At 36.9% G+C, this 15703-nt stretch overlaps 2 protein-coding genes across 2 annotated transcripts in view; both read left to right on the top strand.

Annotated features, from left to right (window-relative positions):
- The window catches only part of WNK1 (WNK lysine deficient protein kinase 1), a 122050-nt gene that overhangs the window by 75691 nt on the left and 30656 nt on the right, over window positions 1-15703 (top strand). Inside the window, 3 exon segments of the mRNA XM_037514591.1 lie at window positions 1108-1441; window positions 2786-2973; window positions 10780-10863. Coding sequence (XP_037370488.1) covers window positions 1108-1441; window positions 2786-2973; window positions 10780-10863 — 606 coding nt within the window.
- LOC129146003 (uncharacterized) lies at window positions 5838-10468 on the top strand. Its single transcript, XM_054696558.1, has one exon. It carries the CDS (start codon window positions 7473-7475, stop codon window positions 8775-8777), a length of 1305 nt encoding a protein of 434 aa, XP_054552533.1. The 5' UTR covers window positions 5838-7472; the 3' UTR covers window positions 8778-10468.

Genomic DNA, 15703 nt, shown 5'->3' on the forward strand with positions numbered 1-15703 from the left:
TATCCATTTATTTATGGAAAGATATTCAGAGTATCTCTATTAGAATTTTTAGGAACCATTCAATAGTAGCTGCCTCTGAGAAGGTGTCAGGTATGAAAGAGATACATTTTTTTAAAGATTTGTTTTACTTATACATACAAGAGCTGGGGTTCAGGCCACAGGTGCTGGGGGTGAGAGGATTTACCAGAAACAGTGGGGAGCAGAACAGGTGGATCTACTGAGATACACTGCTGAGGGGAGCAGCGGGCAAGACAGGAGAGGTCTGCTGACCCATGTGGGTCAGCTCCCTGGCCGGGGATCGAACACATCCTGCAGTGGCTATTGTTGAGACTTAAACCCCTTGCACCACCAAGGAGGCCCAGTTTTAATTGTTAGTGTTTTATACTGTTTGAGGTTGATTTTATTTTTTTTAATCTTCATATATTCTGTTTAGTGGTTGTCTAGTGAAAGAAAGTAAAAGCAACATGGTTTAATATTAATGGATACATGTAAACAGCAAATAAGAGTAAATAGAATAGAATGAAGCCTTCTTGGTATAAAAACGTTTTTTAGGTTCATCATTGTTTTATTGTGGTAAAGATGGGATTGTATGCCCATCTTGCATGTTTTCTCCAAAAATGATACCACCTGCCCCATGAATATCTATAAAAATGGTGAGGAAATGCATAAACAGACCAGTTAATTTCAGAGTTTGGTTAGGACCAGTACCAAGAGATTATTTTCTTCTCTGCTTTTTCTTTGCCAACGTACCTTTTTTAAAAAGATTTATTCTATTTATTTATGCATACAAGAGCTGGGGTGTAGGCCAGAGGTGCCAGGGGGTGAGAGGATTCACCAGAGACAGAGTGGGGAGCATGAATAAGCAAATCTACTGAACTACACTGCTGCAAAGAGCAGATGAGACAGGAGAGGTCTGTTTTGCAATGTGGGTAGCTCGCTGGCCAGGGGGTCGAACTCTGCCACAGTGGCTGGTATTAGTTTGATAGTGCTGAGATTTAATCCCTGTGCCACCAGGGAGGCCCCCCAGAAGTACCTTTTTTTGGGTTTTATTTGATTTGTTTTCTTTTGATATCCTACTGTTTCCTAATACACCATTTTATCCTGTAGGTAGAATCTGGGTATGTCTGTGAAGGTGATCATAAGACTATGGCAAAAGCCATCAAAGATAGAGTGTCATTAATTAAGAGAAAACGAGAGCAACGACAGCTGGTCCGGGAGGAGCAAGAAAAAAGAAAGCAGGAAGAGATCAGTCTCAAACAGCAAGCAGAGCAACAATCAAGTGCTGGCCAGACTGCAATCAAGCAACTCCCCTCTGCTAGCACTAGCATACCTACTGCCTCTACCACTTCAGCTTCTGTTTCTACACAAGTAGAACCTGAAGAACCTGAGGCAGATCAACATCAACAACTACAATACCAACAACCTAGTATATCTGTGTTATGTAAGTATTTTGGGAAGTGGACAGTTACACTAATAATACTTCTTTAAAAAAAAAAAAAAAAAGATTTTATTTATTTATTTATACAAGCACTGGGTACAGTCAGAGCGCAGGAGGGTGAGAGAATTCACCAGAGCCAGAGCAGGGAGCAGAACAGGCAGAAGGACTGAAGTACACTGCTGAGAAGAGCAGCGGGTGGCAGGAGAGGTCTGTGCGCCATGTGGGACCCTCGCCCGGCAGCTGGAGATCGAACCAGCGCTGCCAAGGCTGTGGGCAGCTTTGCAGCCCAGTGCTCAACTGCTGCGCCACCAGGGGAGTCCCATAATACTTTTTTTTTTTTAAGATTTATTTATTTTTATACAAGAGCTGGGGTACAGGCCAGAGACGCAGAAGGATGAGAGGATTCACCAGAGGTAGAGTGGGGTGCAGAACAGGCAGAAGGACCGAAATACACTGCTGAGGGGACCAGCAGGCACAGGAGAGGTCTGCTGCGCCATGTGGGAATCTCCCTGGCCAGCTGCGCCATGTGGGAATCTCCCTGGCCAGCGCAGCAGAGGCTTCGGACAGCTTCACAGGGCTGCGCTTAACCCGCTGTGCCACCAGGGAGGCCCTACACTAATGATAATTCCAATTAGCTTTTTATCTCAGTCATTTTGCATCAGCCTCTTGGCTTTGAATTGTGGATCTAAATACAAGAAATTTGAAATGGATGCCATCTGGCTTTTCTTTTTCTTCTTACTTATATCCATGACTAATAGAAGGGTGGGGCAGTGAAGAAATGCGATTAGGGTATAATGTTACAGATTATAACATGTTGCAAGTTCCAATTTACAGGTTTTACTTTTCACAGTTCCTTAAAATCAGATATAATTAATAATAATAATAAATAACAAGTTTATCTTAACTACTTATAACTGAACCCATTAGTATGGTTCAGCTGAATAACATATAGATTAAAATCTAATGTAATTATGATATTGATTGATTGACTATTAACAGTAAGAATCTACTAGTTTCCAAAATTAGGCTTTGAAAGCTATGTTGAACTTAAGGCAGACATATTTTATTCCCCTTATTCTATTTTATTCCCCTTATTCTTCAGGTAATAAGATTCTGTGATAGCCAGGGAATATTTTTAAAACATTAAAACTTTTTCCCATGTGGATCTTTCATTTAAACATAGAAATATACTTAATAAAATAGTATTCATTTTTATTTAGTTTAATTCTGTACAAAGGAAAAACTGGCTAACACTACAGTCATGAGCTTGTGTTGGGGAAATGTGGACCTTCTTTTTGTGATTTGTCTCTCTCCTCTCTGTTTTTTGGCAATTCCTTTCTCTTTCAGCTGATGGGACAGTTGACAGTGGTCAGGGATCATCTGTCTTTACAGAATCTCGAGTGAGCAGCCAGCAGACAGTTTCATATGGATCCCAGCATGAACAGGCACATTCTACTGGCACAATCCCAGGGCATACAGCTTCTGTTGTCCAAGCACAATCTCAGCCCCATGGGGTGTATCCACCCTCAAGTATGGTAAGTAAATGCATGAGAGAGAGTTAAATTATAGTCAGAGCAATAGATAATGTGTTAGTTCACATTCTTTCTAATATCTAAGTAGTAACACCAATTTGAAATGGAAAATATAGGTGGTGCATTTTTAAAGAAAAGGTTTATTATACAGTATTACGGGAGTAGTTCAGGCAGGGTAGGATACATACATTGATATGTGGGAATTAGCTGAACTTCCTATGTGAAGTAGCTATGTATAAGATTTAGACTAATCTGCATTTGGTTAAAAGTAATGCTCTCTTTAGCACATTAGTGTTGAATCTTCACAAAGCATCATGAATGGACATTCAAATGGTTGAGGTGTGGGAATGAGGAGAATTTTTCAAAAACTTACTACAAAAATTGCTAAGTATTTTCTGTAAGATTTCTTATTATATAAAACACAGGTAAGATCTTCAAACCATTATAGAATGCTGCATGTGAGTACTATAGAGTAAAGGAGTCCTTTATTTGTATGACTGTTTAATTTAGCGCTTATGTTTAATCATCAGTTGCTATGCTGTTCCTGCCTTAAAGTCTGTTGGACACAGGTTCCTTCCCTAGTACATGTTCATTTGCTTTTTCCCTTTATTTGGTATCTGTTTTGTTACTGATTTACTTACAGATTCAAATATGGAGATTATTTCCTGAAATATTGTATGCATTTATACACACACACATTATGAGCCCATGTTTTACATTAGCCACTCTTCTCATATAGATGTTAAAGTAAGTCACCAGATAATTCTTTCGTTGACCTTCTGTAAACTCTTTAGAAAGGAATTGGAGTGTAGAGAATAACTGGTCACTGTATACCATTCGCTTAGTGAGCTGTTTAGGTACACAGATTCCCCCCCAGCCCCTTAGAAGTTTTTAATACAAATTTTGAGGAGCTCTCATTCTATATTGAAAGATTATCTTTCTCTTTTAAGAAAATACTTCTGCTTGCTCTGGTCTTTTATCCCACAGCTTGGAATAAAAGATGTTTGTTTGTTTTAAAATCCATTCATTAGTCCTGCATTGGCTAGGTCTTAAGATGAATGGCCACAGTAACACAAAACTACTACCGTACTAATGTTTTAACAACTAATTTTTAACCTTAATAATAAATTGGTAGGGTAGAAAAACTTAATGAACATGCTATAGAAAATGTATTCCTTTTTTCTGATGAATATTATTTGTCAACATTTTTTATCAGTTTCTATTCTTGGTCTAATTGATTTTTTCCCAAGATTATCATAACTAGATTTTTTCTAGATTATTTTCAGTCTCTTGACTTTCCTCATCATAGGGTGCAGATCATCACATCTCTATTTTAGAATTGGACATGAGATTTTAAATAATTGAGCCACAAACATCGCTGTATTTGTTGATACTATAGAGCAGACTATTTCTTGCCTTTTACTGACAATATTCTATGGAGTTATCTTTGAAAGGTAATAAATATTGAAGATTTTTTTCAGTTTCATAATTATATTATTACCAAAGGAATTTGCGGTGGCTATAATTTGTTATTTAGAAGTAGAATTTAAAAATTAGAAAAAGAGAAAAATAGAACCAGAATTAACAAGGTAATCAAATGATGATACTTGTATACACTCATGGGCCACGAATTTGGCTCAAAGCATTCTATTCAGCCAATTTTAGAAAAGAAAATGCAATTAGTTACACAGTTCACAATATCTAAAAGAAATTCACGATTTGCTCGGGACCACCTTACAGTATTAGACATAGTACTTTGTAGCTGTATTCAAACTTTTATGTTAAAGTACCTCAAACTTTGTAAACCTCAGTCAATTTCTGATATATCTGAAAAGTTCTGTTCCTCTTTATTCAAACATAAGATATTTTTCATTAACTACTTTTGTAGAAATACACAGTATTTTCTATATCTTGTGAATTATTGCTAGAAAGCTAATATTTTTCCTAGTAGAAAATTGACATTTTCCCTTTACAGATAAACATAGGCGAGTGTAATAAATAAAATACTATGAATCAACAACTTTTTAAATTTGATACCTTCTAAAAGAGAATGCAGAAACCTTTTCTAAAGTTAGCAGAGCTCTCCTGCAAAGTAATCCAATCTTTCAATTCTCCTACATCTTACAATGTACATTAAACTAATAAAATTCATTCTTGTTTAATCTTAATAAATTTGTACAAACTACAGGCCAGTATACATTGTTTTCCCCTGTCTGTTCTGTTATCTCAATAAATTGGTCATTCTTATTCTTAAACTTATAATAATTGATGTTATTTCAGACTCTTTAGGAAGATAATTGGTCATTAATTTCATAAACCTGTACTTGACCAACAGTATAGAGAGCATATTGTGATCTGTTTAATGTGCTTTATGGAATTATATCTCTCCTCCAAAAATTGGCTTTGTGAAATTGGAGGATAATGGAACATTTCCTTATGTCAACTATGCCATATTATCATTGTACATTTGGTTATTTTATTTTCAAAGTACTGTGTTTTCATGTGTGTTTGTTTTCTGTTTAGCCTCGTCGTGGCCGTAGCATGTCGGTTTGTGTTCCCCATCTTTCTGCTGTTCCCTTTTTGTCCCGCATCTCTCCCAGTGCTCCTTCTACCCCACCACCAGTGCTGTCTGCACCTCTTTCTCCTTCCCTCCTTCGGACTGCCCCTGAGGAAACTTTTGCCGAAAAGCTTTCTAAAGCATTGGAGAGTGTCCTGCCTATGCACTCTGCCTCTCAGCGCAAGCACCGACGCTCCAGCCTGCCTTCCCTCTTTGTCAGTACTGTATGTAACCATAACTTCCTGACAAACGAAAATTTATTACCAATGAATACATCCAGGCATCAAGAATTTTAATAAACATTATCAATAGTTGAACAGAACTGAATGTAATAATACATTATGCTTTGAGGATACCAGTTCTTCCTAGGAACGTTTTTTGTTACAAGACTTTAAAGGGGAGGAAAAGACAAGGAGGTATAATGAGAGAGAATACTCTTGGCATGTATAACGTATATTGTGTCTGCAATAAAACTTAGCTTTTGTTATATCCTCCTGTGCCCTACGAACATATATAAACCCTTGCATTCTCAAATCCTAGTAAAGAATATGTGTATTTAATTTAAAATTCATTGTTGGCGAAAAAGGAAATTTTCTCTTTAACATAACTTAAATATTTTTCTCCTTTATTCTGAAGAGACACTAATGATACTGGATGAGTCCAATTTTTCTCATTATCTTTAAAGAATAGAGTAAAAAGTTGGTTTTAATTTGTTATAAATTTAAAACAACGTGTCAAGAAACAAAAAGCCATATGATATTCCCTCATGGAAATTTTTTTTCTGAAATTGAAGAAGATGGAACTTTGTATCTAATGAATACATCTATCCATATATAGTACATATGATTTTCTTTGGCCCCCTTTATGTATGTGAGTGATCTATCTTTCAAAGTTATTTTAAACACTGTGGGACCTTGCTGCTGCTTTTCCATATAGAAAATATATATTGTTTACATTCTGATCTAACAGCTCCCAAATATTCAGATTTTTGTTTAGGAGAATAATTATGTAGTTCTTTATGACTTGGGGGTATTTCTTGAATAACAACATTTAGATGGCGCATTCTGATTCAAAATAGAAATCCTCTTTAGGTGTTGTGAAGAAATAATAATTAAGCCATTTTGCTAAATTGAGAGGGGTCTCCTCTATAGAAATGATGGAAGTGGATTATTATAATGCACACTGTGCATTTGGCATGGTATGATTCTAAATTTGGAATCTTAAATCTAGAACTTATGTGAACAAAAAGTGCTATCAAATCAGGTTGACTGTTAATTATATTCTTTTCATCTGATTTGAACACCAAATTATTCAACCATTAACTAAGGTCAAAAAAGCGGACATTCAATGATTTGATATCTATAACATGTTTCATGTAGTAAAATTAACTGCCTGTAGTTTGGGTTACACAGGAAAAACATTACTGTCACTAGTCAAGTGGTGTGTTTTTTACAAGCCACCAAAAAATCTCTTCTGATTTCTGCTTAGGAGACTAAATTGGTTGATAAAGACAATAATAACACTGAAATCTCTAACTCCACACAGAATAGTAAGAATATAGGAAGACTTATGCAATAGTTTAGGTTGAAGAATGTTTCTAATAAAAATCGTCGGGCTTGTCTTCTGTTAAGCCTTATTCTTCCTGCTATGATGTATGTTGTTTTCAAAGTGAGTATATTAATTGTGGTACAGTCAGAATACTCACTAAGAAAGTTAAGATCTTCTGTTTGCTTTCAGAAAAGTTATGGAAAAGCAGTTTTTATCCAAAGCAAAGAGTCTCACAGAATAATTTTATTAACCCTGGATGTATTTAATGGAGTTTTACTAAGCCCATAATTTCCAAAAGCATTGTTATTTCTTTATTAATTATAAATATAGTGTAACCATTTCATTGGGTTACACAGAGCTACCCAGTTGTGCATGTCTGATGTAATTTCACATATGAATGTATGAATTACTTGTCTTATTCATGTTGATACAGCCTCAGTCCATGGCGCATCCGTGTGGGGGGACCCCAACATACCCAGAATCACAGATATTTTTCCCAACTATTCATGAACGTCCAGTTTCTTTTTCACCACCTCCCACCTGCCCACCGAAGGTGGCAGTTTCCCAGCGGCGTAAGAGCACCTCCTTCCTGGAAGCCCAAACACGCCACTTCCAGCCCCTGCTGAGGACTGTTGGCCAAAATCTTCTTCCACCTGGTGGCAACCCAACTAACTGGACACCAGAGGCCGTAGTTTTGTTGGGTACTACAACCAGTAAAATAACTGGAGAGCCATGTGAGATACAGGTCCATCCTGTGTTTGAACCAGCTCAAATTTACAGTGACTATAGACCTGGACTAGTACTTCCAGAAGAAGCTCACTATTTTATTCCTCAGGAAGCAGTGTATCTAGCTGGGGTACATTACCAGACCCAGGTGGCAGAACAGTATGAGGGTATTCCGTACAACTCACCAGTACTCTCAAGCCCTATGAAACAGATACCTGAACAGAAGCCAGTCCAAGGGGGCCCTACTTCAACTTCTGTCTTTGAATTTCCATCTGGACAGGCTTTCCTGGTAGGACACCTTCAGAATTTAAGATTAGATTCTGGATTGAGTCCAGGATCTCCCCTCTCTAGTGTTTCTGCACCTATCAGTACAGATGCTGCACGTTTGAAATTTCACCCTGTCTTTGTTCCTCATTCTGCGCCTGCTGTGTTAACTCATAACAATGAGAGCAGAAGCAATTGTGTATTTGAGTTTCATGTTCACACGCCAAGCTCCTCTTCAGGAGAAGGAGGAGGAGTTTTACCACAGCGTGTTTACCGAAATCAACAGGTTACAGTGGACTTAAGTCAGGAAGAAACGCCTCCTCAATCAGTTGGATTACATGGCCGCCTGCAGCCTGTGACTGAAGAACAGCATAATTACCATGCCCCAGAATTGACTGTTTCTGTGGTAGAGCCTATCGGACAGAACTGGCCAATAGGAAGCCCAGAATATTCCAGTGATTCCTCACAAATTACTTCTTCAGATCCCAGTGATTTTCAATCACCTCCCCCTACAGGGGGTGCAGCAGCACCTTTTGGCTCTGACGTCTCATTACCCTTTATCCGTCTGCCTCAGACAGTGTTGCAAGAATCCCCACTTTTCTTCTGTTTCCCCCAAGGAACCACCTCTCAGCAGGTCTTATCTGCTTCATTATCTTCAGGAGGATCTACACTCCATCCACAGGTTATAGGAAAACTTCCACAATCCTTTTAAACTACCCTACTCTGTACCATTACATTTAAGTTTTCTATCCCTCATTTCCATTGATGAGGAATATTGTTTAATTTTATATGTATTTTCCACATTGGCGGATTACAAACTACTTGTATTTAAGAAATATGAGAGAGAAACTGCGTAATTTATGTGTAATATGTGCAAATCCTTGGAAAAGTACAAAAGTTAGAATCTTAGTTATTCCTGAAAAACAATTTTATCTATTTGTAGTATGTTTTCAATTAATAGTGGAGAAAAAATACGAATATCTATAATGTGCAGTTAACTCAGCATTGATTACTTAAAAATAGTAATGTGAAGTATTTCTTCCTAGAAACAAACATGACTAGTTTAAGAATAATAAACAATAACTTTTTTTCCTGTAAATAATGAATACTTTTTTGAAGTATTAAAAATGCACTGAATTTTCATTAGTGTGGAAGATACTAAAAGAGAAAGGGAGTATCCTAGGAAATTGCCTTAACAAATGAAGGTGCCTTTTTCAAATGACATCAAACAAGTAACTGTGTGCTATATGACTAAGTAAAATATTAATCCATAAAATAGACTGATTTTAATTTTTAGCAACTAAGAAACTAGTGTCAGTGGTGGGGTTTTTGTTGTTTTAAGAATTTGTGATATGTTGCAAGTTAAGGAACATTAGATACCTCGTGATCTTACTTTTTTCTCAACAAATTTAAATTTTGCTATTCATCAGTATGAGCGTATACACTATCATGCAAATAAAAAGTAATGGACATAATAGAATTCAAGAAGTGAAATCAGAAACTGATACATTTTAGCAAATGTATAAATGTCATGAAATCTATATGTAATTACATTTTTAAGACATGATTTGGATCTTTTAGATAGTCCACTCTTTCGTAAGGTACTCTATGTTCTTCCTACTTTCTTCCCCCACTAGGAGCATAACCAACCCTGCAAATGTATATAAAGTATCAGTTACTTAGAATAGTACTGAGAAGCAAAAAGATCCAGAAATTTGAAAATTACACTGCCTGGCATGCAGTATACTCCTTACTCCTTACTGTAAATACTAATGTACTACCAGCCATTGTCCTTTAAACTTTCCAAAGTAAAATTTCAAATATCAGGTAGTTAATTTACAGCTACAGTGCAGAAAAAAAATGAATACTTAAAGGTGCAGTGGAATGTGATGTTATACCCAAGTAAACTTCAAAGAAATCCCACTAAACTGAAATGAAACCTCAAAAGTCGTAGCCTTTTTATTTCCTTAACTACCCTTTCTAAATTGTGCATTCATTTCTCACTTTCTCATTTAGACTTCCTGAAAGTTGGAATATTCTAAGTCAGGTTTTCTCAAATTCAACGCTATTAACATTTTGAATTGGATAATTCTTTGTCATGGGTGACTGCTCTGTGCATTATAGGATGTTTAGCAGCATCCTTGGCCTTAAGCAGCCACCTCCCTCAGTTGTGACAACCAAAAATTTTCCTGGTGGTGGTGGTGGAACAGAATTGCCCATGATAAACTACCACTCTAGGTACTTAGCATTTGATAATAGATTTTCTTTTTACATTTTTAATAAAAGTCACCATATTACTACAAGAAACAGCAAAAGGAACCAAATTAGTATTATCATCTGTCTCTTCAGATACAAAGTTTTTTACACTTACCTTTTTCTTAATTATATTTTCAGTAATAATTTTATTATGAATGTTATTATTTTGATCTGTTAAATTAAAGCCTGACCAAGCAGTGAGTGGCAAATTAGGTTTTAATCATCAGTAGTTTTTATATGGGATCAAAATATGTTCTGTGATATGGTCCTTCTCCAACCTATTCTTAGAAAAAGATGCCCCAGCAGTCTCTCCCATACATACTTAATCAAACTACATATTCATTTTGCTCTGAAGCAAACTCCCAGTAGCTGAAATGTTTATTGCAAAAACCTGGCCACTTTTTCCTCTATGTACCTTAGAACTTATTTAATTTGTTTTATTCATTTATTTCCTTCAGGCACAGGGGCAGAGCCAGGGTCAGCCATCCTCAAGTAGCTTAACAGGGGTTCCAACTTCCCAGCCCATTCAACATTCTCATCAGGTGAGAAAAACTCATTGCTTTTTTATGGGTTAGTGATAGATGGTCAAAACATCTTTTGTGAGTTAGATTCCTGATTTAAATGTTTTGCTAAATTCTTGAAAATCAAGAGGCATAACATTTGTGTTTAGTAATCTTTTAGATAATCTGTATTTTTGAATAATCTACTAAATTAGACAAATTGAAATTCAAAAAAATCGTTACTGATATAATTTATCTACTTTCAACAAATGGCTATATAGAAATTAACAATACAGAAAATCAGCTTTGTTTCTATTTATGTTTATGACTTGTCCTTTTTTGAGCTTTTTTTTTAAGATTTATTTATTTATTTATACTTTATTTATGCAAGTGCTGGGTACAGTCAGAAGTGCGGGAGGGTGAGAGAATTCACCAGAGTCAGAGCAGAGCAGGCAGACTGATGAAGTTCACTGTTGAGGGGAGCAGCGGGTGGCAGGAGAGGTCTGCACACCATGTGGGACACTCACCCGGTGTCAGGGGATCAAACCAGCACTGCAGAGGCTGCGGGCAGCTTCACAAGCCAGCGCTCAACCGCTGCGCCACTGGGGAGGCCCTTTTTGAGCATTTTGTCATTGCTTGTCAATGTACTTGACTCTATGTACTTGACTTCAATGTACTATGTGCCTTTTTAATAATTTCTATTCTGCAGGATGGGGTATCAGATTTTATGTTAGGAGGCACTGAATGAAAGCCTAAGAACAATGACTTTAGGAATTTTTTTTTTAACTTCTGATTTGGGGGGTTATTCCAGAAGCTTCAAGGGACTGGAAATTACTGCAATGCTAATGTATCCATAGTAAAAATGGTAATTCTAAAATTATGTATCTAGTTCATCACTGATATTAATGAATAGTAATTATTTGCATGGGAATAATGCTCTGGGACACAGTTGGATATGTATCACCTATAAAATCATTATATTTATTAGGCTATAAAATTTGTAACACTACATATGTCACTAAAATTTTCCTATGATCTTTTAGTATTTCATTGATAGTTCGCTAAGAAGTTTGTTTTTGTGACTACAAATTGGCCACCGTTTCTGTCAGTTTTTGAAATAAAACCTTTAATTCTTAGTACAAAAGGCTACTACTAGGTCTGACATGTGATCATGTAGTTATCTGATACTAAGATTTAAGGCTAGTATTCCTGGTACAAGGTTAGTTTAGTTATAGATACATTACGGTTCATCAATCAGCTACTTGTCTTTTATAGTTAAAGGGCTTGGAGTTACTATCTGCTTTGTCATGTTTCTGTCCTTTTTTTCTAGACAAGCATCTGAATCCATTTATGATTATAATTAAGCTCAAAGAGTCACATTTTTGCTACCCTGTAACAAATTCTACTTTGATTATATTAACAACCCCTTATAGGAATACACAATAAAAGTTACATAAAGTTGGTTGAGGACAGAGGCACTGTTACTGTGCCAGTGTCTTCGGGCATAGGCCAACACTAACAAACTGAGCAAAATTAAGAATAAACTCTATTTTTCCTTTTCCAAAGGAATCTGTTATATATCTTGTATTTGGACATATACAATTATAAGTATATTTAGTACCAAACTAAGAAGATAGTGAAACAAACTATTGAGTTCAGTGATGAGAGAAGTATGCAAAGGTAGTAAATGGCAATCCCATAAATGTAAAGTTAAAAGAATTAGGTAGTTGACTTTTCTGTGGGGAAATGTGGCGAAATGCATATCGCCTCAGTAGAGACAAGAATTAATTATGTTTCAGTGATGCTTTTTTTTTTAAGATTTATTTATTTATACAAGAACGGAGGTACAGACCAGATGCACGGGAGGGTGAGAGGATTCACCAGAGCCAGAGGGGGAACAGAACAAGCAAACTGATGAAATACACTGCTGAGGGGAGCAGCGGGCGAGACAGGAGAGGTCTGCCACGCCTTGTGGGACCCTCACTGGCTGGCCGGGATTGAACCAGTGCTGCAGAGGCTGCGGGCAGCTTCACAGTGCGGCGCTCAACCGCCTGTGCCACCAGGGGAGGCCCTTAGTGATGCTTTTTATTAAGAACTTTTATTTTGTGACTTATTTTTAAATTATAGCTAGATATTTAAATTAAGTAGAATCATAAAATTGAGCCCTCAATTTATAAGAAATGTATGCAGCCTAGAACTTTCCCAGGGTCACTTATACAGTAAATGGACAGAACTGAAATTTACAAGAGAGCATTTAAAATTTCTAGAATAGTGTTATTTTTTGTACTAAGTAATCTTCTATAAGGGTTTAGGATTCTACAAAGGCACCCAGGAAACTGCATTTATTTGTTTTAGCTACTGGAGTTCCTTTTGTAAAAAAATAAAGGTTATAAATCTGTAACACGTGTAGTTTTTTTTTTTTTTAGTTTTCCCATTTTCATGTATTTTATTAGTCTCTTATTAATAATTTCTTTTTTATATCTTAAATATATTTCATTCTTTCATTTTTTTAAAATTTTGAGCTAATTTTGGTTTACATTGTTGTTTGTATTTGGGGAGTATAGCACCTCTCCCTTCAGGTGTTACTGCCATAGTGCACCTACCGCCAGAGCACCTGTGGCCCACCACCTAGTCCCTTGTGTTCCCTCCCCACTTTGGGAATCTGTTTTTTTGTTTTTTAGTTTGTTTGTTTTTAAGATTTATCCATTTATACAAGAACTGGGGTACAGGTCAGAGGCGTGGGAGGGTGAGAGAACTCACCAGAGAGAGCGGGAGCAGAACAGGCAGATGGACCGAGACACTGCTGAGGGGAGCAGCAGGCAAGGCAGGAGAGGTCCGCCACGCCATGCAGGTTTCTCCCTGGCCGGCTGGGAATCGAACCTGCGCTGCAGAGGCTGCGGACCACTTCACAGCACAGCGCTCAACCTGCTGCGCCACCGGGGAGGCCCAGGAATCTGTTTTTCAGAACTGACTTTGTTTTACTTACTCTCAGGTTCCAGCCCAACCTTAGAAAATCATCTGTCTCATTTTTTTAGAATAAGGGAAAAGTATACTTTAGCTTAAATTTACTTTATTTCATGGGATTCTAGAATGTAGTGAATAAAGAATTCCCCTTTTTTTCATGTTTTTTAAGGGTTCCTTCTAGCTTGTGGTTTCTCTTAAGTACCAAAAATAGCTTCTTCCTACTGGAAAACTTAGTAATTGCCACAAGCAAGGTCATGTCCAGGGGGCACATGTAGAGTCATCGGGTATTTTTTACTTTCTGTTCAACTGAGGGTTGTGAACAGGTGTTTTCATCAAGCATTCACGTTAGTACAATACTGACATGACTATAACTGATAGTACACAGTGTAGGTTGTTTTAACTGGTTTCATGAGGCAAGTTTATACAAAGCATGATGCCAAACTGCTATGCTAAATAGTACCTGTTCAGCTGAAGTGTTGACTATTATCTACTGTGATTGGGCATAAAAAAATTACCATATACTTTGACCTTTTCAGAGGTATCATTTCTTCCTAAATGCACTTAAGGTATAACTGACACATAGGCCTCTCAGTTATTCTAAGCAAAGTATGAGGGTATATGTATATAAAACTGCTCATTTTCGACAGCTCCCATCCCTGACTAATTAAACAGGTTTTTTTTTTTTTTACTAATTTTCATGCTCTGAAGGGCCATGTACTCTAAGCACTGAGGGTCTACTATTGTGGATCAGATATGACTACTTTGAAGGAGCCTATTTAATCCAGTAATCATATGTGAGCGCCTACAAACCAAATAAGCAAATAACATTATATGTAACTTGCAGAGCATCTTACTTGTGTTTTTATAATCCTTATGTAAGCCCTGTAAGTTATTCTTGTTTATATACTATAGGTGGCCTGAGATCTGAAGAAAATGAGTAATTTTCCCAAGCTTATGGTGTTTATAGAAAGTAGAAACAGAATTCAAATCCAAGTAGTCTGACTCCACAACTTTCCATTTAGCTACTATGCAATTATGTCATGAGAGATTTACATCTCTCCCATATGAATGAGGTTTTCTGAGAAGTATTTGAACTCCAAATGCAGAATAAAGAATATTCTAGGCCAAAAGAGAGGGGGGAAAGTCAGTATTAGCAAAATAGAAGGCACAAAGGTAGAAAAATGTGAGAGGGAGAGAGAGAGAGATCTCAGGGCCTCCCTGGTGGTGCAAGAGGTTAAGATGCAACCTATTAAGCTGTCCACAGCCACTGCAGCAGTAGTTCAATCCCTGGCCAGGCCAGTGAGCATCCCACATGGCGCAGCAGACTTCTCCTATCTCGCCCGCTGCTCCCCTCAGCAGTGTATTTTAGTAGATCTGCCTGTTCTGTTCCCCACTCTGTCTCTGATGAATCCTCTCACCCCCACACCTCTGGCCTGTACCCCAGTTCTTGTATGCATAAATAAATCTTTAAAAAAAAGAGAGAGAGAAAGAGAAATCAACCCCTAGTTCATTTCTGCTAAAAACACAGATTAATGAAGGTACAGGTTCAGGAAACAGCTGCTAAGTCCAAATCGTGATGTAAACATGGTTCCACACTAATGGGGCTGGGGAAGAGAGGTAATCGTGTGCTCAGCATATGGTGGGGATTTTTCCTCAAATTTAGCAAAAAGAAGAGAATTAGCATACATTCAAACCTTTATCATACTCTCATATTACAGTGTTCTCACTGCCCTTTATTTTGAACAATAACCAAAAACTGTTAATGGAATAAAATAAAACTGATGAGAACAAGTGTGTTTATAAGGACCTTGAATAAGTATATGATTGAAAATGTTTACAGACAACATTTACAAAACTGGTTTTAAAATAAAAGATGGAAATTAAGCATAGATTTACTTCTTACTCTTAGGGGAACAAT

Source organism: Talpa occidentalis, unplaced genomic scaffold (genome assembly GCF_014898055.3).
Source record: "Talpa occidentalis isolate TD23 unplaced genomic scaffold, MPIMG_talOcc4v2.1 talOcc4.16, whole genome shotgun sequence".
NCBI lineage: Eukaryota > Metazoa > Chordata > Mammalia > Eulipotyphla > Talpidae > Talpa > Talpa occidentalis.

Bases quoted from the DNA above. Each gene is read 5' to 3' on its own strand.
- LOC129146003 (XM_054696558.1), top strand. From the start codon at position 7,473: ATGTATGAATTACTTGTCTTATTCATGTTGATACAGCCTCAGTCCATG.